Source organism: Girardinichthys multiradiatus, chromosome 2, assembly GCF_021462225.1.
Source record: "Girardinichthys multiradiatus isolate DD_20200921_A chromosome 2, DD_fGirMul_XY1, whole genome shotgun sequence".
NCBI lineage: Eukaryota > Metazoa > Chordata > Actinopteri > Cyprinodontiformes > Goodeidae > Girardinichthys > Girardinichthys multiradiatus.
The window spans coordinates 7,673,350-7,699,763 of NC_061795.1; the positions used below are offsets into that span (position 1 = coordinate 7,673,350).

Here is a 26,414-nt window from a genome sequence, read left to right on the forward strand (position 1 = left end):
GGTTGACATGATCTGGACCTGCAGCCATATTCCGATTCAGTCTCTCCAGTTGCATCTTCACTTGACTTCTTGAGACACACAGGTGGAAGGGGGAAGCAAAGGAAGAATCAGCATCTTCTGATATGGTTGAAGGCAAACATGTAGAAGCAGAAGGTTCTAGGGCTGAGGTGGAAGATAAAAAATTTGAGGTGTTACTGGACAGCTGTGGGTCCTGTGGGTCAAAGGAAGGTGGAATGTCTGTTTGGCTGTGAGCAGGAGAGGAGGATGCGAAGCTTGTTTCTGAACTGAACCTATTGAAGAATGTGTTCAGTTCATTGGCTCTGTCCAGACCTCCATCGATCTGATCATCCTCCTGCTTGAAGCCTGTGATCTTCTTCATCCCTGTCCACACATCTCTGATATTGTTTTGCTGGAGCTTGCTCTCCAGCTTCTCCTTGTACACCTCCTTGCTGTCTCTTATCTTGACTTTAAGTTGTTTCTGTATACTCCTCAATAATTCTGTCTCCCTCTATGAAGGCTCTTTTCTTCTTGTTAAGCAGGTCCTTCAGGTCACTGGTGATCCAAGGTTTGTTATTGGGGAAGCATCTCACGGTTCTGGTGGGGATGATGTTATCCACACAGAAGTTTATATAGTCGGTTACACACTCAGTCATGGCATTGATGTCCTCTCCATGTGGCTGGCACAGTGCATCCCAGTCTGTAGCCTCAAAGCAACCTTGCAGAGCTTCTTCAGCTTCCTGTGTCCATTTCCTCACAGTCCTCTTTATTACAGGTTGCCTCTGAACAAAGGACTTATATTTTGAGCAGAGAAAAACAAGATTGTGATCTGATTTGCCTAGAGGAGGTCTTGCTGTAGAGATGAATGAGTCCTTGACATTTGCATAAAATAAATCCAATATTTAGTTTTCTTTGGTAGAGAAGCTGACAAACTGTTGAAACGTTGGAAGTGTAGCAGAGAGTGAAGCATGGTTAAAATCCCCAGAAATTGCCACAAAATCATTGGGGTTTTGTGTCTGTATCTTAGCAATTTTTTTAACAGCACTCCTTTTCCCATTTTTTCAATAGAGGCCTATTTGTGTTGGATGGTGAAATTGTAAGGGCACTGTTGAAGTACCTATTTAAAGCGGCCTTCTGCCTGTTCGTTTATTCACCGTAACCTGGAGGAATTCACAACACATTAGAATAAATCACACGGAGACAGCTGTATGTTATTCAAAGTACCTGGACCAGGGGAAGCTCTCATGTGACCACAGGCCACACACCGAGACGACTTCGGAGCTTCCCACTGGGCACATTGCTTTTATTAAAACACACATGAAAATGGGCAGCGCCCTGTTTACAGTTTTTTTTCTCACATGTAGTCACGTACACACTTTTCCGGCTTACCATATTTAGACAGTCATTGTCCTGCACCTGCACCCTGTTTTCTACTGATATGAGAAGGGAGTAAGTCAGTCAGTTGTACTATCTCTACTTTTCACACACTCCTGCAGTTCTTCAGTAATTTTCCACTTCACCTCCCCTGAGAGAAATACTTTTGAAGACCACATAATACACAATGTCTTATACTAACACATGTTACACATTTTATTTCCCACACTGGTTATGAACATAGTAATAATAATAATGATGCACACACATAATATATCTCCACAATTTCCCCCTTTTGAAGTCTCCTAAGACTTCACCACTACTTGGAGATGCTTCATAAAAGAGTTGAACAATCATTGCAACCTGTGGAGCAGAAGGAAATGTTTGTCATCATGCTTTTTGACCCTGCCTCCAATGCCATGCCATGTGCCCAGGGACTATTGCCTGTCTGGCCTTCGTAGTCCCAAGGATGCTTACAACCTTCTAAGTCTTGACAGGGAGTATTGACCCCTCTAACTGGAGGGTGTCTATCCGTGCTTTATTCCATAGTCTGTCCAAATATGCCAATGTAATATTCTACCATCCTTCTGCTCCCTAGACAGTAATACATATCAGACACCCTATAACTTACTCTTACGGGTTAGTCTTCATCCTCCTCCTCGTTGGCATCCACCGCAAGCAAAGGCATCATATGGGAAGGAGGAGGAGGTGCGGTTTTCCCTTCAATGGTTGTAGTAATAAAGCGAACAATCAAAGATCTTATACCTGGTACACAGCAACATCCACAGGTAACCATAATAGCTACAAAAACAGCAATGGATATAAACAATGACATAATCAACCCTTTCCAGTGTCCAAACATGCCCGTCATCCAGTCTTTGAACGGATTGTCTATTCCTGAGTGCTCATGCATGGTCGCGGAAAGTGTTTTTAACCCTTCTAAAGCTTTTGAGACTGAACCCTCAGGGGCGGTATTATTGGGTATGAAAGTACAACACATGTCTCCAAACATAGCACATACGCCCCCTTTCTCAGCTAACACCATGTCCAGGGCCATCCTATTTTGTACTGCCATAAGGGATGTGGGGCCAGTTTGTTCAGCTAGGCCCTCCACAGCATCTCTAGTGAGGTTGGCCATTCGAAGAACATTGTAATGTATGTAATTAATGCGGTCCACATTTTTATTGGGAGTTACCGGAAAAAAGGCTGCAATAATGGGAAGGTTTTTGAAGCCTGCTGAGACTTGGTCCGCCAATTTATACTCATTGAGTACGCCTCAGGGGACTCCAATTGCGTCAATGTAGGTGGGCGAGCCTTCGGTCAGGTCAAATGCATTTGTGCTCCGCTTCATGACATGTCTACGCCGTTGCCTAGTGAGAGCCGTGCTTTGTGCATGTTTCGAGGGAAGATACTTAAAGTCTTTACCTAACAGAAGGAGAGGTGCCTGCAACCTTACCATGGCACACATTCCAATAGTATTATTTTGAATCCTAGTTAATAGCCGATGTCCTCCACAATAATAGAGTCCTGATCTTGCCCAGGGACCTATCACTGAGCCTGGCACCGTGATGTTACACCAATCGCGAGGAATTTGTCCTACATTTGCCTTTGGTGTTGTGGAAGTGAAGGTAAAGCAAGTGCATGTGCCATTTCTTCGTTGAGGGGTGAAAGGGCCTGCTCTGGTGTTATTGGCAATGGGTGGGAACAGACTGGCCAAAGTGGTACAGTTTGTGGGAGTAGCCACTCTAGTCAGCTGTAGCATACAGCTATAACCCCACTGGTCCTCTGGATACAGACGAGCAGGATCAGTAGTTAAATGTGATCTTGCAGCTGCGCAGGCTACACAATCTGATTTACTTTGTTCTTTGGCAGTTTGAGCTATCCATTGGAGCCAGAGGTTATCTTCAGTATATCCCGTGGCCATTTGGATAATTTCTATGGGTTTTAAGGTGTTGTAGTCTATCTTTATCCTCCCCTTGTCTGACTCTGCCTGATTGGAGTGATTTCCGAAATTTATCTTGATGATGCCTTCCGGATTCTGTGTGTTCCATCCTCGTCGAAGACCAAACATGAAATGGGCGTTGTGTGTTCCTAGAGGGTTGTGTGTCAAGGCTTTAAGGGTTAAAAGAAATGGCTGTTGCCCGTTTGAGGCGGTATTCGGTAAACTACCGCGTATCAGGGATATGTTTAGCGCTTCAAGTTTAGGTGTCGGGTCAGGGTTAAAAATATTGGTAGTCCATGGTCTGCTGTAATATGTAGTATTTCTCCACCCCCTACCGCACAAAGGGGTGGGTGTGTCTGCACTTGTGGACTCGCAGTGTGTGGAGAGTTCAACATTAGCGCATAGGTAATAGTGGAGCCTCGTCAACCATGTGCTGCCTGAGATTTGGTAAGAACTACAATTGATAACGTCGCAGAGATCAAATTGGAAAGTCATGGTCGCACCAAGAGTGTAATTTAATTCTATTCCCCCCAAACGCCTGGAGGCATTTATCTGGACCCTGGGGTTTGGATTGTCTTTTATTGATCCTGGGATGACTGGTACATGTTTGGAAAGGCAGGTCACAACACAAACCTATAATCAATGTGACAATGAAAAATGATAAAACACCTATACCTCCCGTGACCCAACCCTTAAAGGGCCTGGGTCCTAGATTTTTACCTCCCATTCTTTTCAAAGGTACCTGCAAAGGAAGATAAGGATTAACAATATGGTGAAAATATGGTGAAAAGTTCAGTGTTCAGTTCAGTTCTTCGGTGGGAGAGCAGCTACGACCACCAGTGAAAGAGAGGAAAGCTCAATCACATCCGCCTCTTCTGTGTGATAATAGTCAGAAAAGGTAACCTGGTTTTTGGGCCTGGAAAAGGTCTTCCAGTCTGTAGTTCATGGGGCGTCAACCCATGTCTCTGGCTCACTGAGCTCCTTACTGACAAGCTAAAGGTCATGCTGTCACCCAATTCATTTTGGTCTGCGCACAGATTTTAGCCAATTTGGTTTTGATTGTCTGGTTCATCCTTTCCACCTTCCCTTGAGATTGGGGGTGGTACACTGTTCCAAAGGAATGTCTCAGTCCCAGGAACTTTTCAACCTCTCTAAGTTCTTCATTTTTGAAGTGTGTGCCGTTATCTGACCTGATTTTCGCAGGAAAACCGTGCCTGGGGATGTAGTGATTAATCAGACACGTCACCACTGTTTTGCTGTCTTCCTTTTTTGCTAGCCAGGCCTCTGGCCAACTGGTGAACGCATCCACACACACCAAAAGATATCTGAACCCATTCACTCTCTCAGTCATGTCTGTGTAGTCTATGATGATTTCCTTACCTGCTACCGGGTCCACAGGGAACTTACCTGGTGCAGGCTTCAGAGTGGGTCTCACATTGAATTGTTGGCAGGTGCTACACAAGCTTATACAATGACCTACCGTCTGTTTCAGGTATGGATGCCACCAGTGCTCAAAACTCTTCATCATTTGTGCAGTTCCTGCATGTCCCGGTCCATGTGATTCTTCCAGCGCTGCTCTGGTCAACCCTGGGGGTAGGATGGGACGTCCGTCTGGACTTCTCCATAGTTCATCCTGGTCTTTTCTTCCCCCTCTTGCCTTCCAGACTGATTTCTCTTCCGGTGAGGCCCCCTTTTGCAGTCTACTCACCTCCTCCAGAGTCGGTTCTGGTGTTCATTCAACTTCAGAGTTCATCAAGAAGTGTATGGGCAGATATCCAGCTTTGGTTTTGGCTGCTTGGTCTGCAGCTTGATTTCCTTGAGCCACCCTAGTGTAGCTGTTATTATGTCCTTTGCATTTTATGACTGCTACTTCTTGGGGAAGTAGTAGGGCCTCAGCTAATCTTCTCATTTCTTGCTCATGTTTAATGGGTTTTTGTCCTGCTGTTCTAAACCCTGTTCTCATCCATTGCTTTAGTTCCACGTGCGCTGCTCCCGTGACATAAGCTGAGTCTGTGTAGATGTTCACTTTTTGTCCTTCCCCTAGTTCTAGGGCTGCTATTACTGCTAGCACTTCTGCTCTCTGTGCTGATTGGGTGTCTGTCAGCCCTTCTGCCTTAAGAGTCACAAAGTTCGTTCCTGTGTCTTCCACCACCGCATAGGCTGCTTTCAGACCCTCTGTGTCATGTCTAAAACAACAGCCATCTGTGTACAGGTTTCTTTCTTCTGTCAGTGGTTCTCCTTGTAGGTCTGGTCTGATATTCTCACTTACCTCAACTTTTTCGACGCATACGTGGGGCTCTCTTTCTGTCATTCTGTCTGCCATGTTGATCACTTCATGGCTGTAGATGATATTTGGCGCCTCCAGCACCTTACTCAATCTCTGTTGTCTCAATGGTGAGAGTGTGAAAGTTTTGGAATTGACAAATGCCACTACTCCATGTGATGTTAGAATATGTAGTGGATGTCCCATCACTACGTGGGCTGTTTTTTGAATTATTTTTGCCAACCCTGCTGCATGTCTGGTACATTCATCACGCTAATATACATTAGCACTGTTCTTACTCCCCCTTTTTTCTGGAACAGCACTCCGTTCGTGGTGTGTGCTGTTACAGAAACATCCAGGTGAAAGGGCAATGTGTAGTCTGGATGTGCCAAGTGAGCAGCTTGGGAAAGGCTGGTTTTAAGAGCAATAAATGCTTCCTCTGCTTCTGTTGTCCATTCTAGAGGCGCCGTCAAATGGCGGATGCCCTGTTTCTTCACTAAGTCGCGGAGTGGGGCAGTTAGGTCAGTGTATCCTGGAATAAATGACCTGCTGTATCCAGAGAGTCCCAAGAAGGAAAGCATGTCCTTCACCTGCACCGGTTTTGGATGAGAAAGGACTGCAGATTGATGTGAAGGGGACATTCCTGTCCCGGGCTGAGAGATTACCCTGCCCAAGAAATCCACCTGTTTCCGGCAACTTTGTAGTTTGGCTTTGCTGACCTTGTACCCAGCTTTAGCTAGGTGTGAGAGCACCATAGCCGTGGCCTCCAAGCATTCAGAAACAGTGGGTGTTGCCAAAAGAATTTCATCCACATATTGAATCAATGTGGTGTTCGGTGGGAGGGGGCAGTCTTGGAGGGAGTCCTTAAGGAACTGATTAAATATCCCGGGTGACAGAGCAAAACCCTGCGGCAAACGAGTGTAGCGGTACCTTTTTGACTTATATGTGAATGCAAAAATATCTCTGCACTCCTCAGCTAGAGGCAGGCAGAAGAAAGCGTTGGCCAGATCGATGCAGGTGAACCATGCATGTTCGGGGTTTAGATTGGTAAGAGCAACATAAGGACTGGGCACTGGAACTGTAGGAGTGGAAAGTGCTGCATTTACAGCTCTCAAGTCGTGGGCCATTCTCCATTTCCCAGTGCCCTTCTTTTCTACTGGTAAAATGGGTGTGTCCCAAGAAGAGCTGTCAGCTGGTTCCAGCACCCCAGCGTTCCACAGGCCTTCTATGGTGTCAGAAATTCCACTTTCCGCTGCTGGTTTGTGAGGGTACTGGGATTTCCAAATGGGTCAGTCAGTGTTAAGCTGGAAAGTGATGGGAGAGCACAGAATGAGTCCCACATCCGTGGGGCCCTCTGCCCAAAGTGAAGATGGCATGCTCTGAACTACAGCTGCAGCCATTGGATGATCTGTTTTTTCTCTCCCATGATGTCTTTCAAGTTGCACATGTTCCAAGGTGCCAAAGTCTGTGGACATGTTAGTAATGCGGTAGGTGTTACATGAGGGGGAATAAGATAGATTGGGTGTGGATAAAGAATGCCAGTCAGTGAGAGCTAGGGAGCGTTTTAACAATCCTCCCAGCTCGCGGGCTTCGTGAGCAGGGTGGAGCGCCAGTGAAACATGGGGTACACCATCAGACCACATTTTTAACCAGTTCTCCTGTTCTGTAGACAGCTGCACGGAGGCTACGACAGCTTCAGGTGCTACATAAATGTCTGTGGTGGCGATCTCCCAGGAAGTCCCCTCCAGCTCCTCAGCAAAGCTTTCCTGATAACACTCACAGTTATTCCTGTCATAGAAGAGGGTGACATGTGGCGGGTCAGGGGGAGAGACGTAGGGCGCCAGGGTCGAGATCCAGGATTTCCACCGAAGGAAGGACGAGAGGATGCCTCCGCCCGCTGTGGTTTCTGGATGCAGGAGGACCCAATATATGTCAGCCATAGGGTCAGCCAGGGGTTGAATGAGATACTATCCGTGAGAGAGGCGGGAATTGTTGCCACAGGCTAGTTGAGTTCCATTGGGCAGATGCACAGACAGTCCATCAGGTCCACATAAAATGGTGGCACCCATTTTAATCAACATGTCTCTGCCTAATAAGTTGACAGGGGTGTCCGCTGACACCAAATAGCTGTGGTTCAAAGTCTGTCCCCCTATCTCGGTTTTTAGGGTGTGGTGTAAGGTAGGACCTGTTTAGCCCCAGAAAACCCCATGACAGTGGTAGTCCTTGTGGAGAGGGTGGTAGGAGGGGCTCGTTGAATAGTTGAGCATGTGGCCCCAGTGTCCACCAAAAAAGGAAGAGTTTGTCCATACACTGTCACGGACACTAAGGGGTCCTCAGTCCCTCTGTCTGGGGGGTTCTGTGGGGGCCCTCAGTAGTGCTCTGGCCCAAAGCTGGGTTCATCCCAGGCTGGCAGCTGAAGTGAAGGTTGCTGCTGTTGATCGCCATGTGGTGGACCACCCCGTCCTCGATACAAGCGTCGCCCTGGGCCTCCTCTGGGTCCATACCCACGCCCATATGCCTCAAGGTTGTACGGACATTCTCGGCTCCAATGACCCTGCTCCTCACAGTAATAGCAAGCGTCAGCACCCCCCCATCGCCTTAGTGGTCCTCCACGGAATCCACGGCCCCTTGGCCCGCCTCTGCCCCTGAACCAGCCTGGTTGGGCATGATAAGTACCAGAGGTTGCAGACCTCGGTGCAATTGTGTCCTGATGGCCAGGAAAGGGAGGAGTCTGGGGGCCCTGAGACACCCCACCGTCATACATTATTTTGGGAGTTTTATTGTCTTTCTTCTTTTCTCCTGCTTTCTGCTTTGCTTCGGCTAACTGCATTTTTAGCAATTGGGTCTGCAGGGTCTTAAGTTCCTCCTCATCTTTTTTATGGTCATCTCTTATTTTGGACAGGTGGTGAATCAGATGGCGATCCCAAGTTCCAATCCTGACAGACGCTCCAGCCATGTCAGGATTGTCATCCATACTGGCCTTCACCTGTTGGGGCAATCCCTTAAGGACAGCATCTCTGAACCAGTCTCGCTGTGCCCCCTCATTAGCTGGGTTAGTTCCTGTCTGAGTTTGCCACATGGATTTGCACTGGTCCAGGTATTCCTTGGGGTTAATTTTAGGGTCCCATTCAAACTTTGGAATGGTGCGTCCCCTGGTTATGGGGTATGCTTTTCTCAATGCATCACCTAGCCAGTGGACATGCTGGGTGAAGAGGTCAGAATCCGGGGCTCCTGAGGTGAAAGCAGCAGTCTCAATCTCTCTACATGTGTGGTGTGGCATGCACCGTCCTACCACTGCTCTATAATCTCCCAATGCTAGTGTGGTGCCTGCCGTCAGGGTGTCTAAAGTTTGGAGCCACACTGCTGCTCCTTCAGTTATGGGGGGCAGTTTGTCACAGAGAGCCATAATGTCGCCCAGAGAGAAAGGTGTATACCTACAGGGGGCTCCAGAGCCTTGTTGCTGTAAAAGGGGATAATTGGTTTTTGGGGCATAACTAAAGCCTTCTGGTTTAGCTGCAGCTGTGCGGGGTAAATGTTCCCTTAACTGTCCGACTGTGTGACTGCGTATTGGGGATCCGTCCTCAGGATGGTTTTGCTGCGGATCTGCTCTGTCTTCTCCATTTTCCTGTGGCATGCTGTGCCTGCTTACCTGCACCTCTACAGCTGGGGTAGAGGTGTAACAAGGTGTGGGTGTGAGAAAAGAATTGGGACAAAAAACCCTATCTGGCCTCCAGGATCCACTTAGCATTAAAGCCACTGAACCTTCCGGATCAGTCCCTGCTCCTTGTAAGCCAGAGCCTGGCCCCCGTGCCCCAGCCTCTGAAATTAGACATAATTCTTGTGGGGGTGAGCGAAAGGGATTTGTTTTGCTCAGGCTTCTTTGATGTTGTTCTTGTCTTTCTCTTACCTCTTTGTCCTGAAAGGCTGCTTTTTCTGCATCCTGAAATGACCCATCAGATACTGACATAGATAATCCGGAAGTTCCACTGACAGATTCATTCTCCTCTTTTGGAATGTCCAAGCCATGCAATACAAGTGCTCCATTTTCTACTTCCAATATGGGGTACAATCCACCAGGGGGCGGTGTGGGTGCACCAGTGAGGGAGCTGCATGGGGAGGAGGGTCTATATGGGGGAGGTGTGTCTGGGCCCATCTCCTGAGCTGATTTTGACCCCTCCTTCTTGTCTCCTTTTCTGGGTTCTTTCCGCTGCATTGTGTGAAGTCATCCTTGGTAAATCAAAAGCATGTCTCCCCAGAAGCGCTCTTCTTTTTCAAATTTATCTTTGTTTGTCTTGTACTTACTTTTGGACCAGACAGAAGCGTCATTCAACCTTACCTTGTTTTTCTTCGCTGTGTTCATTTTCTTTCTAAACCAATCACCTAAATTCCACTTGTCCGTCAAATTAATTCCATCCGCCTTCATTGGTTCTCTTACCTTTTTTTCTATCTTCTTTTTCATTTTTTCCATTTCCTCCTTACCTCTCGTTTGGAGTAGCAGTGCTTGCAAGTTATTCAGTTGTGTGTTTAGATCTAACCATCCTGGTTTATACTAACACATGTTACACATTTTATTTCCCACACTGGATATGAACATAGTAATAATAATGATGCACACACATAATATATCTCCACAGTACTTTCAAGAAATATTTACTTTGTTACCCAAAATATACGTTGAATTAGTTGTTTATAATCTTACAAGACCCTAAAGCTGGCCTTCCTTCTTGTTAAGTCTTATTTAAGATTCTTTTGTTTCTTCCAGGGCTAGAGAAAGTTGGCCGTGACTCCATCTATGAGCAGGAAGGAAAGGTGCAGTTTGTGATGGATGCTGTTTTCGCCATGGCGCACGCTCTGCACCACATGCACCATGAGCTCTGTGCTGGGCACCCCGGCCTGTGCCCGGAAATGGCCAACATTGATGGCAAGGAGTTGTTAGCCCACATCCATGCTGTCAGCTTCAATGGTAAGAAACACTACTGGCTATCCATGAGTGTCTTAGTCATCGCCCTGTTAAGTAATATCACATTATCCTGTCCTTGAGGAATTGCCTTCAGTTATAGACTCCCAAGCTGCTGTAGAAAGAAGTCAAAATTTTTGCATTTGGTATTTGTCTTCATTCGTTCTTTTATTCACAGTTATCAGGTATGCGTTCTAAAAGCATTTGACAAAGAAAGCTAACTGATTCCTGAAAATGTCTGACCCAATCCAGTCTGAAGAACTTCTGCCCCTTTTCCACTAGTACCAACATAGAGCCGTTTGCTAAAGTTCAACTCGCTTTTTTTGCCTTTCCATTAGTAACGGTCATGTGGAACTGTTACAATTTTCAGTACTTGCCTACTTGCAGATCCAACCGTTCTAAGTCGCACTGAAAATGTGACGTCAGAAGACTGTCTGTCATTGATTGGGTAGGTGGCGTCTTCACTAGTCACAGCATATTTCAATAACTAATATATTTTTTTTACACTGAGCTTATTGTGTATATGAACACTATTATAGCAGCAAGCTAGCATCAGGTAGCTTTAGCTTACCCTCACACGCCCTCTGGTATCGTTCGTGTCATTCCATTTGATAAGGCATGACTTCCCTCTCCCTCCTGTACTTATCTACAGGGCTTCATCTTGCTGCGCAGAGCCTTCTCTTGCTCTCTTCTTTACTCAGAGTCTGACGATATCACAAACAGAGCAGCAGTCTGGGCTGTTGTTCTGTTTGTGTCACTATTAAACTGTGTTAAACTGTCCCAACCCAAACCAAACAGATTTTGTACTAATGCAAAAGTGTTTTGAATAATTATTATTATATATTTTTTTTTTGTCTTCATCTTTTCTTTTTTATGTTCAGGATAATCTAATGAAGCTATTTGTTTCAATTTGGACATTTTAAAACACCTTAATATGATTAAAATGTGAACCACAATAAATTTGTAATTTTTTTGTTTTATTCACCTTCGCCTCATGAACCGTAGGTTATTTATATAGCCTACAAATATTGTGCTTCTTGCATCACATCCTCAACTTTGACAGACTATTCGAGATGCACAGACCCAGCTTTTGCTGGCCAATAACGATTTTCAGTGATCTTTGACATATGACATATCGATTTTGATGTAAACCAATTATGAAATATTTTTATATATAAGGACTACAACAAAGAAAAGAAAAATATTTGCTGTAGGCTCCCTTAAGATAGGGAGCATCAAATCATATGCTACACATTTCTTCTTGTCAAAATTTCAGACCTTTTTGAGTTACGTACATGTCAGTGTTCAAAAAGTGTTTTATAAAATTCAAATCCCAAAATACAAACTCCCAAGGGGAAATTAAATGCTGTTGTAACTCAAGCTATCCAGATTTGTTCAAAGAGATGTTGTGGATACTGATGGCTGTGGGAAGAAATGATCTCCTGTTTGGGTCTTACAACTGATTTCAAGAAGCTTCCGACTGAAGACTCTGACACTCGATGTATGACAGTCTCACAAAGAGGATGATCAGGGTGGTCCGTAATGTTCTTTATTCTATGAAAAATTCTTCTTTGCACTATCATCTCAAGAAGTTCCAGAACAGTCCCCAGAAAAGAAGCCGTCTTCCTTAACAGTTGGTTGAGCTTTCTCTGGTTATGCTGCTGCTGCCCCAAAACATTGTGGCAGAGGAGATTGTACTCTCAACACTCCCAGCACACAACAACAGGTGAAGTACCTGAGTTATTTCTGAAAAGGAATAGTGAAAGTACAGTCTCGTGTGGTGCTCCATGCTGCTGACCACCTGGACACATGACCCTTTAGCCTTACAAACTGTGGTCCGTTTGTCAGGTAGTCTTTGATCCAGATGATTGTTCAGTCCTTCACCTGAGTCTTCTGGAGTTTCTGACAAAGCAAATCATACTAAATCGTGTTAAATGGACTTGAGAAATAAAAAAAAACATCGTCCTCACAGTACTGCCCGCTTTGTCCACATGACAATGGGTTTGTTAAAGCAGGTTTTTGATGACTTCTTTAACTCCAACTCCATGGTGATAAGCAAACTGCAGGGAGTCTTGAAAGGTGTTTGTTTGCTTGCTCAGGTGGGTCAACAGGAATTTCTCTAGGACCTTCATGATATGAGATATTGGGGCAACAGTTCTATAGTCATTTAGGACTGATGGGTAAGTTTTCTTTGGTACTGGAACAAGACAGGAGGTCTTCCACAACACTGGAACATTCTCCTGGGTCAGGCAAAGGTTGAAGTGGTGCTGTAGAATCCAGAGCTGCTCTGCTCTTCAGGCTTTAAGTTGCTTCTGTATACTCAATAATTCCCTGTTTCACTCTTTGAAGATGCTTTTTTTATTGTTAAGCAAGTCCTTCTGGTCACTGGTGATCTAGGATTTGTTATTGAGGGAGCATCTCACCATTCTGGTGGGAATGGTGTTATTCACACAGAAGTTAGAGTATAGTCGGTTACACACTCAGTCATGGCATTGATGATCTATCCATGTGGCTGGCACATTGCATCCCAGTCTGTAGCCTCAAAGCAACCTTTCAGGGTTCTTGGAGCTTCCTATGGCCACTTCTCTCTTTATTACAGATTCCCTCTAAACAAGAGGTTTATGTTAAAAGCAGAGTGAAACAGGATTAAGATCTGATTTGCAAAGAGAAGGTATTGCTTTAGAAATCTATGAGTCCGCTCCTCTTTCAATCTCTGTCTGCTTGTATGGCAAGAAAGTCCAACAGAAAGTCGTTGGAGTCAGGATATGATCCTGCAACCATCTCTCAGTGACACACATAATACTGCATTCCCAATTGTCATGTGAAGTTCTGTTGGTTTAGGGTTTTGCAGTGTTTCCCTTCTTTTTTTTTTGTGGAGTAATTTACTGTCTTATTTCAGAGAACTTCAGTTCCTGTGAATCCCTTCTTCAATCATCCTCTGCCACACCCTAATGTTATCCACCTGTGTCTCATAGTCCTCCTTTGTTTGTTTGCCTATTTATTCCTCACCCCGTGCAGCTTCCTTTGCCAGTTTGTCTTCATCCCTTGGGTCAAGTGTTCCAGCCTTTCTTTAAAACCTTGCCTCTGAAACCTTGTTTCCAGTTATTTTTGACCCAGCTAGTATATTAGATTTGCCTCTACCTCTGTTTGGAAACTTCAGCTTGGATTGGATTAGATTTCTGTGTATTGACCTTGGACTGTGTTGAAGGACTACTGCTTTTATGCAACTGTGTTGAGTCTTGCTTTTGAGTCCTCCTCCCTGTGCCGCATGACATCCAATACTCTGGCTGGGTCCTTGAAAGGACTTTGAGTTCATCCAACCTGTTTCCCAATGATCTCACATTGCCCATCATAATCGATGAAAGAGATGGTTTGAACTTCCTCCTTCTCTCTCCCCTCCTTGCTCCTGCTCTACATCCACGGTGCCTCCTTTTCAACCCATCTGAGATTTGGGATTGTAGATGAGGTATTCGACCTTTTGAAATGTTAATCAACCGCTCACAGTTGTAAAAAAAACAAAACAAAAAACACCTTATTGCAATGGTTACGCATTATAATAAATGTCCAAAATTAAAAATGTATGTGCAAAAATCCTTCTGGCTGCACAGTATCCAAAACTAGAGGGAATAATTGTCCAAATAAAGCAACTTTCATCCACAAAAAAAGTAACTGGAGTTTTTAAAAATAAGACAAAACAACAGAGCTACTCCAACATGCTGCCACCTTGAGCAGCACAGTTCTCACTGAAAAATCTGAACGAAATTGGAGTCAGGGACATGACCCTGCAGCCACATCTCAAATACTAAATACTGCATTCCCAATACTCTAACTGGGTCCTCTTCATCTATCTTACTTGTCAGTCACCTATCTTACTTGTGGGACAGAATGTACTTCCTGAGGAAGCATAGGTCATTCAGTGTTTTCAGAAAGATGCTGCATATCTTCTATAGGTCTGTTGTGGAGAGTGTAATCTCTTCTGCCATCATCTGCTAGGGAAGCAGCATCAGAGGCAGACTCCAAAAAGCTCAATGACTGGCTATGTTCTGGGGACTCCTCTAGAACCTCTGGAAATGTGCAAAGAGGAATTCTTTATAAAATGAACATTATGGAGAAACATGGAGAACATGAGACTGTCGTACATCAACAGTCTTCAGTCAGAGGCTTCTTAAAAGTATTTTATTAGGCACTAGTGGCCTTTACTTTTACTTTTAAAGTAGGTTGACAGGAAACAGAGGGGAGGGAGCAGAGAAGAGAATGCAGCAATCGTTGACAGGCCAGGATTTGATCCCAAGACATCCTGTGTCGAGGACTAAAGCCCTCCGTACATGGGTCACGCGCTTAATCCCCTGTGCCACCAGCACTTTTCCCAGTCAAAGGTTTCTTTACATCTACTGTAAAAACATCAGCATCTCCAACAGCATAAAAACTGCATAATATAAGCTACAGCAACATTTAATTTCCCTTTGGGATTAATAATGTATTTTTGAATTGAAATGAATTGAATTGAATTAAATTGTATGGGGGTATCACCACTTACCTTTTGTAAACAACTCTGTCATTGTCATGTTTATGTATGATAACAAGTGGCCAAAAGTAAACAAACAGTGAAAGTCCTTAAAACTGCATAGCAACCAAACAAGAATGAATATAAAATATTGTAAATTGTTTCCCATAGGAAAATGAGGGAGAAAAATCTTAAATAGAACAAATCGATTGTAATGTAACAGAGCTACTGCCACAAGCTACCACTTTGTTTGGCGTTGTTCTAAAATTAACTGCGGTAATGTAAATTGGGGCTGCATGCTACAGTTGTTAGTACTGTTGCCTTTAAGCAAAAAAGCCCTGGGTTCAAATCCCCACCTAAGGTCTTTCAGGATAGAGTTTGCATGTTCACCCCACGTGCCTGTAATGTGTGGGTTCTTTCCTGGTACTCTGGCTTCCTTCCACAGTAATATGCATGCTAGTCAGTGTCTCTAAATTGCCCCTTGGTGAGGGTGTGCATGGTGGTTTGTGCTGTGTGTCTGCGTTGTCCTGTGATCGACCAGCAACGTGTTCAGGGTGGAAAATATGGAAAATAGAACAGTCAGAAAATATTAATGGTTTTCTTCATTGTGTTTTGCTTGTTCCATACTTTTCCAGGCCTGGAAAATAGTTTTCCTGACTGTGCTGTTAATACTCTCAAAAAACTACATTAAAGTACATGGTCCTTAATGATGCATTCATAAATGGTAACCTGTGGAAGGTCTTGTGGAAGATTTGATGCGTTTAATAAATCTGATTTTGCAGTAGCCAACCTGCTGATCACCAGCTGAGCTGATCAAGGGAAAATTGTCTTGTTCGGTCCCTGGCTGCCTGATTGTTGTTTCTCCGCTGCTGACTATGTTCAACATGTAATTTTTAAAGTCTGGCTTCTATTTTTCTCTGTGTCTGGACTGGTGTAGACACACTGGACCAATAAGACTCACACTCACTGCATGACCTGGAGGTGTTTATGGAGAGCACCTTCAGTGTCAGACTGATAATACCTAAGTGCAGGAATGAATGCAGCAAGAAATCCTTGCTGCCATCAGCTATTAGACTTTATAATGATCTAGATTAGCTAACTATTGTTTTTGGTATTTAATAAGTGCAGCTGCTGTAACTATTCTATTCTACTTTTTTCAACTAACTCCAGGTCCATATGAGTTCAACATCCATCTCATATTCATCTAGTAATTTTCAAAAATGTATGCTTGAATCTTTTGAAGACATTACTTACTGAAATTAAGATGAGATTAATCAATATTAGTAAACATATTATAAATAAATAGGGATAAGGATTTTGTGTTCTGAGGTGTAGATTTTCCTCCATGTGAGGCAAACAGTATAATGATCCATCCTTATATTATTGAACTTTCATTCATTTCTCACCTTTTTCACCTGTTTTTCTAGGTAAGTGCATTCCCATTTATTTAATAAGTCATAAAAATCAGTTTTACATTGTTTTACATGTGCTGTGATATGCTGCTTCTGGAGTTTCCTGTGGTGATTTCTTTAAAAGCCATATAAACAGGTCAGAACATGTTCTTGTTCTGTAAGAAGCCAGACCATCCTTTACTGCAGTCACAGAGAAGTAGACATTGCTGGCTATGCAAGGCTAATAGGCAATAACTATAAAGACAGCTCAAGGCTTTGTGATGGCTGTTTGGTCAAGATCCAGAGAGATCTCACTCACTTAAAACTGTGCACATATATTTATATTATATTGTAGATATGTTTATACTGTTTAATTTGTATTGTATTGCACCGACTACGCCAAAACAAATTCCTTGTATGTCCAAAAACGTACTTGGCAATAAAGCTTTTCTGATTCTGATTCTGATTCTGAAGTTCTACGTCAATTGATTCAATTTTAGACAGCACCTAAGATGCTTCAGGATGACAATATTTTTGTTGCCATTTACATTACTTATATAAATTGCTGCTTAGACGTCTCTTCTGACTTGTTTGTATTTTTTCACTTCTGCCCACACACTCTGCTTGAATCATTACTTTTGGGCTCGTTAAAGCTTTCACAGAGCTTATTGTTCTCCCAGTTCTCTGGCTTCTGAATATCAATGTTTATAACCAAGGTTGCCTTCTTTTACTTATAAAGTCAAAAGATTTTTTCTCCCTGAAAGCGGAAAATTAAAACATGTTTCACATAGTTTCTTTACTCTCTTCACACCCATCAGAACTGAGCATGAATACAACTCTTTGCGTTTTTCAAGGTGGAAGCTGTGACATAATTCAAGCGAAGGCTGAAATGATCTCATGTGTTGTGAATACATCTTAGCTTAATGTCTGATGTAGACTAACAGTAAAAACATTATTATTATTGTCATAGAAAGGTGTGTTCATGTCGGACCAACGTGCAGAACAATGCTAGGAAGCATGTGAGTTGAGAGTCTTCTTTAATTATAACAACATTGAACAGAAAGAGACTTACATGGACTGGGTGATGGACATGGAGTAGGTAGTAGTCAGGGTAGTACAGGAGGAACCAGTGGAGAGCTATGACAACTAGAAAGTATAAATACTGAGGAAGGGTGAAGAATGGACGAATGAACACAAAGATTTTATCAGTGGTAAATCAGAAGCAGCTGGTGGAAGAGAAACTGAAGACAACTGGGAGAGTGACTAATTAACACAGATGTGGAGGGAGGTAACAGAAAACATCTAAGTGAACAGAAACAAGTAAACAATGAGACTATTAAAATAACATAAACAGTGAGAAAACAGATTTAAAAGAAAATACAAACAAAAACATCTAACATAGGAGTCCAGGAAAAACACCAGAATGAATCTATTATACATGAATGAACTGAAATAAAGCAAGTGAGGAATCGAGGCAGTGCAGAGAAAGTAAACAGTACTCAAACTCAAAACCCCAAACACAGGTAAAAGACAAGAGTTCATCAATCATAATACTGTCTGGTTTATCTGGGCATCCTGGGATGGAACCTGAAACATGATGCCTAACTTGTAGGTACCTAAAAACATGAGAGGCAGGAAGACTATGTTTAGAAGACAGCTGTACTAAAGATGCAAAATTATTTTCAATAAAAAGATTCTTAAAATACCTCAGGCCTTTTTTAAACCACATGTTGAAAGCAGTGTCTTGTATCATTGGAGGAAAACAGTTATTCGATGCTATTATGCAAGACAGGCTCATATTCAGAGGGCGAAATGTTTCCTGAGTAGATTCTGATGGAGCTATTACCTACAGGGTTGGTGATTCTCCAGTGTAAAGATAATGGTACTGATGCTCATTAGTGCTGGTAGAGAAAGAGGGTCACAAGAGTTTTTCTCCATTTCAACCCAGACATGGGCAATGTAGTTATATGACCAAAATGACAGAGAGCAAAAATTTGTTGCCCAATAATAATGTCTATGATTTGGGAGGGCCACAACACCATCTTGTTTTGATTTCTGTAAATAATCTTTCCACAAATGTGGCTTTTTGCCATTCCAGATGTATGGTAATATAACAGAATCAAGCTTCTTAAAGTAAACATTGGAAAGAAACATCGGGAGACACTGGAGTACAGATATCGAGGGAGAACAGATATGTCAGACATTCACTCTCACCAGTAAGAAAATCGGATGGGGAGACCATTTAGCCAAATCCCGTTGGATTTTAAGTAATAATTTATCAAAGTTGTATTTTTAAGATCAGAGAAAACCTTATTTACAGTAATACCTAAGTATACAAAACGATGCATAGCAATCTTAAAGGCACGCTCATATTTGCAAGAGCAGTATCATCCAGGTTTAAAGGCAAAGCTCAGTTTTGTGGAGGTTTAATTTATATCCTAAAAGTTTCCCAAACTGAGTGAGAAAGGATAGTTGTCTCTGCCTCGGAGCCAAAAAGCAGAAGATCTTTAGCATAGAAGGATAGTTTAAGTTCCACACAGCCACTAGTAAAACCTTGAATAAAACTACAGGTCCTTCTCAAAATATTAGCATATTGTGATAAAGTTCATTATTTTCCATAATGTCATGATGAAAATGTAACATTCATATATTTTAGATTCATTGCACACTAACTGAAATATTTCAGGTCTTTTATTGTCTTAATATGGATGATTTTGGCATACAGCTCATGAAAACCCAAAATTCCTATCTCACAAAATTAGCATATCATTAAAAGGGTCTCTAAACGAGCTATGAACCTAATCATCTGAATCAACGAGTTAACTCTAAACACGTGCAAAAGATTCCTGAGGCCTTTAAAACTCCCAGCCTGGTTCATCACTCAAAACCCCAATCATGGGTAAGACTGCCGACCTGACTGCTGTCCAGAAGGCCACTATTGAGACCCTCAAGCAAGAGGGTAAGACACAGAAAGAAATTTCTGAACGAATAGGATGTTCCCAGAGTGCTGTATCAAGGCAGAAAATTTTGGCAGAAAACGCTGCACAACGAGAAGAGGTGACTGGACCCTGAGGAAAATTGTGGAGAAGGGCCGATTCCAGACCTTGGGGGACCTACGGAAGCAGTGGACTGAGTCTGGAGTAGAAACCTCCAGAGCCACCGTACACAGGCGTGTGCAGGAAATGGGCTACAGGTGCCGCATTCCCCAGGTCAAGCCACTTTTGAACCAGAAACAGCAGCAGAAGCACTTGACCTGGGCTACAGCAGCACTGGACTGTTGCTCAGTGGTCCAAAGTACTTTTTTCGGATGAAAGCAAATTCTGCATGTCATTCGGAAATCAAGGTGCCAGAGTCTGGAGGAAGACTGGGGAGAAGGAAATGCCAGAATCCAGTGTCAAGTACCCACAGTCAGTGATGGTCTGGGGTGCCGTGTCAGCTGCTGGTATTGGTCCACTGTGTTTTATCAAGGGCAGGGTCAATGCAGCTAGCTATCAGGAGATTTTGGAGCACTTCATGCTTCCATCTGCTGAAAAGCTTTATGGAGATGAAGATTACATTTTTTAGCACGACCTGGCACCTGCTCACAGTGCCAAAACCACTGGTAAATGGTTTACTGACCATGGTATCATTGTGCTCAATTGGCCTGCCAACTCTCCTGACCTGAACCCCATAGAGAATCTGTGGGATATTGTGAAGAGAACGTTGAGAGACTCAAGAACCAACACTCTGGATGAGCTAAAGGTCTAAAATATATGAATGTTAAATTTTCATCATGACATTATGGAAAATAATTAACTTTATCACAATATGCTAATATTTTGAGAAGGACCTGTATTTCCAAGGGTTTTATAGCTAGCACAAAAAGGAGCAGACTGAGGGGACATTCCTGTCGGGTTCCATGGTTTAATTTGAATGGTTTGGAGTCGAAGTTGTTCGTCAGGTCCATAGCTGAAGTATTGACTAAAAACTTTCGCCTCTGCTTGCCCAGACACTTTTCTTCCCCGCTCCCTGCCTGCTTGCAGTCATTTACTCTTAACTTTTTATCTGTTAGTCAAAATTATGGAAAAGTTGGACTAAAACTACTTCATACCAGCGACTCCCAAGGATTATTATTATTTTCAATTTTTCTAAAGGATTTTGAATCGAACCAAAAAGAAGGACCAGTCAACACCAGCTAATCAGCACAAGATGCCTTCCTTCACCATAGTGGATTTCGACAAACATTTACAGAAATTGGCTGTTTTGGAGATGAAAATCCATTGACTAGAAGTGTTGAGCTTAATATGGGGTATAGCGATAATTTAACTCTGTGATCCCAAACAGTGACGGTCAGCTCAACGACGAGAATAAACCCATGGCATGTTTTAAAAAATTATGGAAGACGACTTACTGGAAGACCTCGCAATTAAATAAATCAGAATGACCATAATTACAAAGAAATTACCCCATTTCCCCTGGGAAAGAGAGACTTCGACAGCAAGCTGTTGTCACAACAACTGTTAGGAGTGAACCAGCCAGAAATAAATAAATTCCCCTCCAAAACCGATTTGCCCCACTATAGAATGAAAACCAGGAAAATGATCCATCTTCTGAGAACAATAAAAGGTATGAGAACAACCTTCTCCTAAGTCTTCTCCTAAGCTGCCAGAGAAAGAGCGCCCCACCAGGCCAAGGACCCTAATAGTGGGCAACACAGCTGTGAATGGGATTTCTGCAACAAGAAAAACACACAAGTTGTGATTGGTACCAGTAATGTGGTGTCCAATGTGTCAGAGAATATTCTGGCAATCACAGAAGAGCACCCGACCCCAGAAAACCTTATCTTACACTTTGGAGCCATGGATGACGTAGCTAAGAAAAAATCGGAAGTATTGAAGGAGGATTTATTTCATCTGCTGAATAAAGTTGAAGGTCTCAGTATCAAAGTCTTTCTCAGCAGACCCTTTGCACCAATTTTCTGTGGAGATTAGATTTTTTCGAGACTTCTGATGATTAATAAATGGTTGAAAGCGTGTGCTACTACATCTGTGAACTTCATTGACAACTTTAATATTTTTTGGGAAGACACCTTTTCAAGCAAGATGGGAGCCAGACGTTCCACGTCTAATCCCTTCTATTCAATAAATATTCCGCCAGCAGCATCGGCTTTCTGCAGAGAACATGGAGTTTCAACAAAAATTATAAGGCTGCTAACAATAGTAACAGCAAAGATAGAGGTAACCTGACAGTTGGCAGAGAGAGTTTATCACAAAAGGTCTCCCTGCCGAATTCCACAGGAGAGGTGGATGCCCCTTTAAACCCCACTCCCCACAAACCCCAATCCAGACCCAGACCGACCCCCTGTAAAACTCCACTTCACCCCAGACCCCGACCCAGACCGCACAGAACCCTACAATTTCTCCACTGAGCCCGGTATTTGCTTTTCCGGATTTCACTGGCAACATGAAAGAAGTTTCTAAAATCTGGACCCAAATGACTCTGACATCTTCTCCATTCAACACCTAACAGGCTCTGCTACTAAACAAACATCTTCCAAAAGCCGCAGAGCCCCACCACCTTCTAATCTATCTCCTTCAAATCCGGACTTTCAAATCACTTATCTGTGATACAGTCTGGGCCCCAGTGGTAAATCTATCATAAATGATCATTCCCAGGAAAAACATGAGCCCCTGACGGGAGATAGTTGTAAAATCAATTCAGTTCAGTTCAAAAATATATTATTAATTCCGAAAGGAAATTAAATGTTCTTGTAGCTCATATTATGCAGGTTTTCTTCAAAAAGCTGTTTTAGATGCTGATGGCTGTGGGCAGGAAGGATCTCCTGTAGCACTTTGTCTTACAGCAGATCTGAGGAAGCCTCTGACTAAAGACACTCTGTTGTTGTAGGACAGTCTCATGAAGAGGATGCTCAGGGTTCTCCATAATGTTCTTCATTTTATGAAGAATCCTTCTTTGCACAATGATCTCAAGAGGTTCCAGAGGAGACCCCAGAACAGAGCCAGCCTTCTTTATTACCTTGTTGAGCTTTCTTAAGTCCCTGGCTCAGATGCTGCCTCCCCAGCAGATGATGGCAGAAGAGATCACACTCTCCACAACAGACTTATAGAAGATATGCAGCATCTTGCTACAAACACCAAAGGACGAAGCTTCCTCAAGAAGTACAGTTTGCTCTGTCCCTTCTTGTAGATGGCTTCACAGTTGCATCTCCACTCCAGTCTGTTGTCCTGGCGAACACCGAGGTACCTCTGTGTTTACAAGCGACAAATAGAACAAACAGAATTGTGCCGCTCAAGGTGGCAGCAGGTTGGAGTAGCTCTGTTACTTTTGATTCTGATTTATTCTTTTTTGGGAACTATTCCTCTTGTGGTGGATACAGTTGATTTTTTTTTTTGTATGACTGTCCACTCCAGTGTCGGATGCTGTGCAGCTTAGAGGATTTTTCTTAATACTTTCTATTTGTGGACATTTGTTATGATGCATTGCCATGGCAACGGGGTTGTTTCTTACAACCGGGAGCAGCTGATTAATATCTCAAAAGCTCAAATAATACTTCAGCTACAACCCCAAATCCCTGATGAGTTGAAAAGGAGACGCCGTGGATGCAGAGCAGGAGCTAAGAGAAGAGAGAGAAGAAGGAAGTTCAAACCATCTCTTCCGTCGATTTTGATGGGCAATGTGAGATCGTTGGGAAACAAGTTGGATGAACTCCAAGCCCTACAAAGGACCCAGCCAGAGTACCGGGCATGCAGTATCATGTGTTTTACTGAGACATGGCTGCAGGATCATATCCCCGACTCCAGCGTCTCTCTGCCGGGCTTTTTAACCATACGAGCAGACAGAGATTTAAAGAGGAGCGGCAAATGTAAAGGAGGTGGACTGGCAGTACTTGTGAACAACAGATGGTGTAATCCAGGACATGTTACTGTGAAGTGTCATCTCTGCAGTCCAGATATTGAACTGTTGGCAGTAAGTTTTCATCCATATTATTTACCCAGAGAGTTCACCAGTGTTATTTTGGTAACAATTTACGTTCCACCTACCGCTGTTGCTGACACTGCATGTGATGCCATCAGCTCCGTTGTTGCTAAGCTACAGACACAAAACCCCAATGCTTTTGTGGCAATTTCTGGTGATTTTAACCATGCTTCACTCTCTGCTACACTTCCAACGTTTCAACAATTTGTCAGCTGCTCTACCAGAGAAAACAAAACATTGGATTTGTGTTATGCAAATGTCAAGGACTCATACATCTCTACAGCACAACCTCCTCTAGGCAAATCAGATCACAATCTTGTTTTTCTCTGCTCGAAATAGAAGCCCCTTGTTCAGAGACAACCTGTAATAAAGAGGACTGTGAGAAAATGGTCACAGGAAGCTGAAGAAGCTCTGCAAGGTTGCTTTTAGGCTACAGACTGGGACGCACTGTGCCAGCCACATGGAGAGGACATCAATGCCATGACTGAGTGTGTAACCGACTATATAAACTTCTGTGTGGATAACATCATCCCCACCAGAACCGTGAGATTCTTCCCCAATAACAAACCTTGGATCACCAGTGACCTGAAGGACCTGCTTAACAAGAAAAAAAGAGCCTTCAGAGAGGGAGACAGAGAATTATTGAGGATTATACAGAAGCAACTTAAAGTCAAGATAAGAGACAGCAAGGAGGTGTACAAGAAGAAGCTGGAGAGCAAGCTCCAGCAAAACAATATCAGAGATGTGTGGACAGGGATGAAGAAGATCACAGGCTTCAAGCAGAAAGAAGATCAGACCGATGGAGGTCTGGACAGAGCCAATGAACTGAACACATTCTTCAATAGGTTCAGTTCAGAAACCAGCTTCGTATCCTCCCCTCCTGCTCACAGCCAAACAAACATTCCATCTTCCTTTGACCCACAGGACCCACAGCTGTCCAGTAACACCTCACATTTTTTATCTTCCACCTCAGCCCTAGACCCTTCTGCTTCTACATATTTGCCTTCAACCATATCAGAAGATGCTGATAATTCCTTTGCTTCCCCTTCCACCTGTGTGTCTCAAGAAGTCAGGTGAAGAGACAACTGGAGAGACTGAATAGGAATAAGGCTGCAGGTCCAGATCATGTCAGCCCTAGAGTCCTGAAGGCCTGTGCAGAGCAGCTCTGTGGGATTCTGCAGCACTTCTTCAACCTTAGCCTGGCCCAGAAGAAGGTTCCGGTGTTGTGGAAGACCTCCTGTCTTGTTCCGGTACCAAAGAAAACTCACCCATCAGTCCTCAATGACTATAGACCTGTTGCCCTGACATCTCACATCATGAAGGTCCTAGAGAGACTCTTGTTGGCCCACCTGAGTAAGCAAACAATAAACTATCAGGACCCCCTTCAGTTTGCTTATCGCTGTGGAGTTGGAGTTGAAGATGCCATCATACACCTGCTTCAACAAACCCACAGTCATCTGGACAAAGCCAGCAGCACTGTGAGGATCATGTTCTTTGATTTCTCCAGTGCATTTAATACAATCCAACCTTATTTGCTTTGTCAGAAACTCCAGAAGACTCAGGTGGAGGCCTCAACAATCTCCTGGATCAAAGACTACTCGACAAACAGACCACAGTTTGTGAGACTGAAGGGTTGTGAGTCTAACCAGGTAGTCAGCAGCACAGGAGCACCACAGGGGACTGTACTCTCACCATTCCTTTTCACGCAGAAATACTCGGATGATTCTGCAGTTGTGGGGTGGATCAGAGATGGACAAGAAGATGAGTACAGGAAGGTGGTGGACCGCTTTGTGGCATGGTGTGGAAACAATCATCTCATTTTGAACGTGACTAAAACAAAGGAGATGATTTTAGATTTTAAGAGAAACAGGAATAAGTCAAAAACTATTTATATCATGGGAGAAGAAGTGGAGGTGGTGGAGGAGTATAAATACCATGGTGTTCACCTGGACAACAGACTAGAGTGGAGATGCAACTGTGAAGCCATCTACAAGAAGGGACAGAGCAGACTGTACTTCTTGAGGAAGCTTAGGTCCTTTGGTGTTTGCAGCAAGATGCTGCATATCTTCTATAAGTCTGTTGTGGAAAGTGTGATCTCTTCTACCATCATCTGCTGGGGAAGCAGCATCAGAGCCAGGGACTTAAAAAAGCTCAACAAGCTGATAAAAAAGGCTGGCTCTGTTCTGGGGACTCCTCTGGAACCTCTGGAGATCATTGTGGAAAGAAAGATTCTTCATAAAATAAAAAACATTATGGAGAACCCTGAGCATCCTCTTCATGAGACTGTGCTACAACAACAGAGTGTCTTCAGTCAGAGGATTCTTCAGATCTGCTGTAAGACGGAGCGCTACAGGAGATCCTTCCTGCCCACAGCCATCAGCATCTACAACGGCTCTTTGAGGAAACCTTCATAATATGAGCTATAACAACATTTAATTTCCCTTTGGGATTAATAAAGTATTTTTGAATTGAATTGAATTGAAAGCTAAAATGATAAGAGACAGTAAAAAACAATCAGACTTCAAAGCCATAAACTGCCAGGTACAACCAGACACAGAGTTAATGTCAGCCACTAAGTCTATAAACTGGCTTTATTGAACATTAGATCTCTGTCAGGAAAATCATTTTTAATCAATGACGACATTACTGACCACAATCTTGATGTTATGTTTTTAACATAAACATGGTTACCTGAATTAATGAAGCACCTACTGTAAATGTGGTCCTTTATTCGTCCAGCAAGATCAAGTCATTCTCATGTTCACACGTGTTGCCCCCCCTATACAACCTGTGGCGGCTGCTGGAAAGAGCACAAACAGGGTTTCACAATGATGTCATTGGGATTCATGCATGTGACTTCTTCCTGGGGCTGTCCGGACAGTAGATTAATGTTGTGCATTCTGGAATCCAGATTTGTTTGGGTAGTTCAGATGTTGTTCTCCATCCATGATTGGGCCCAACAACCAGTCTTTATATCGGTCTAAGGAACGTTTGTCTCACTCTTTACTTTC

General features: G+C 43.3%; 1 protein-coding gene across 4 annotated transcripts in view; it reads left to right on the plus strand.

The window, feature by feature from the left end:
- The window catches only part of grm8b (glutamate receptor, metabotropic 8b), a 348,353-nt gene that overhangs the window by 275,260 nt on the left and 46,679 nt on the right, over positions 1-26,414 (plus strand). For all 4 annotated transcript variants that reach the window (XM_047348689.1, XM_047348680.1, XM_047348696.1 and 1 more), the window contains one exon: positions 10,339-10,539. In XM_047348689.1, the coding sequence (XP_047204645.1) occupies positions 10,339-10,539 (201 nt within the window). The remainder of the gene's footprint in view (positions 1-10,338; positions 10,540-26,414) is intronic.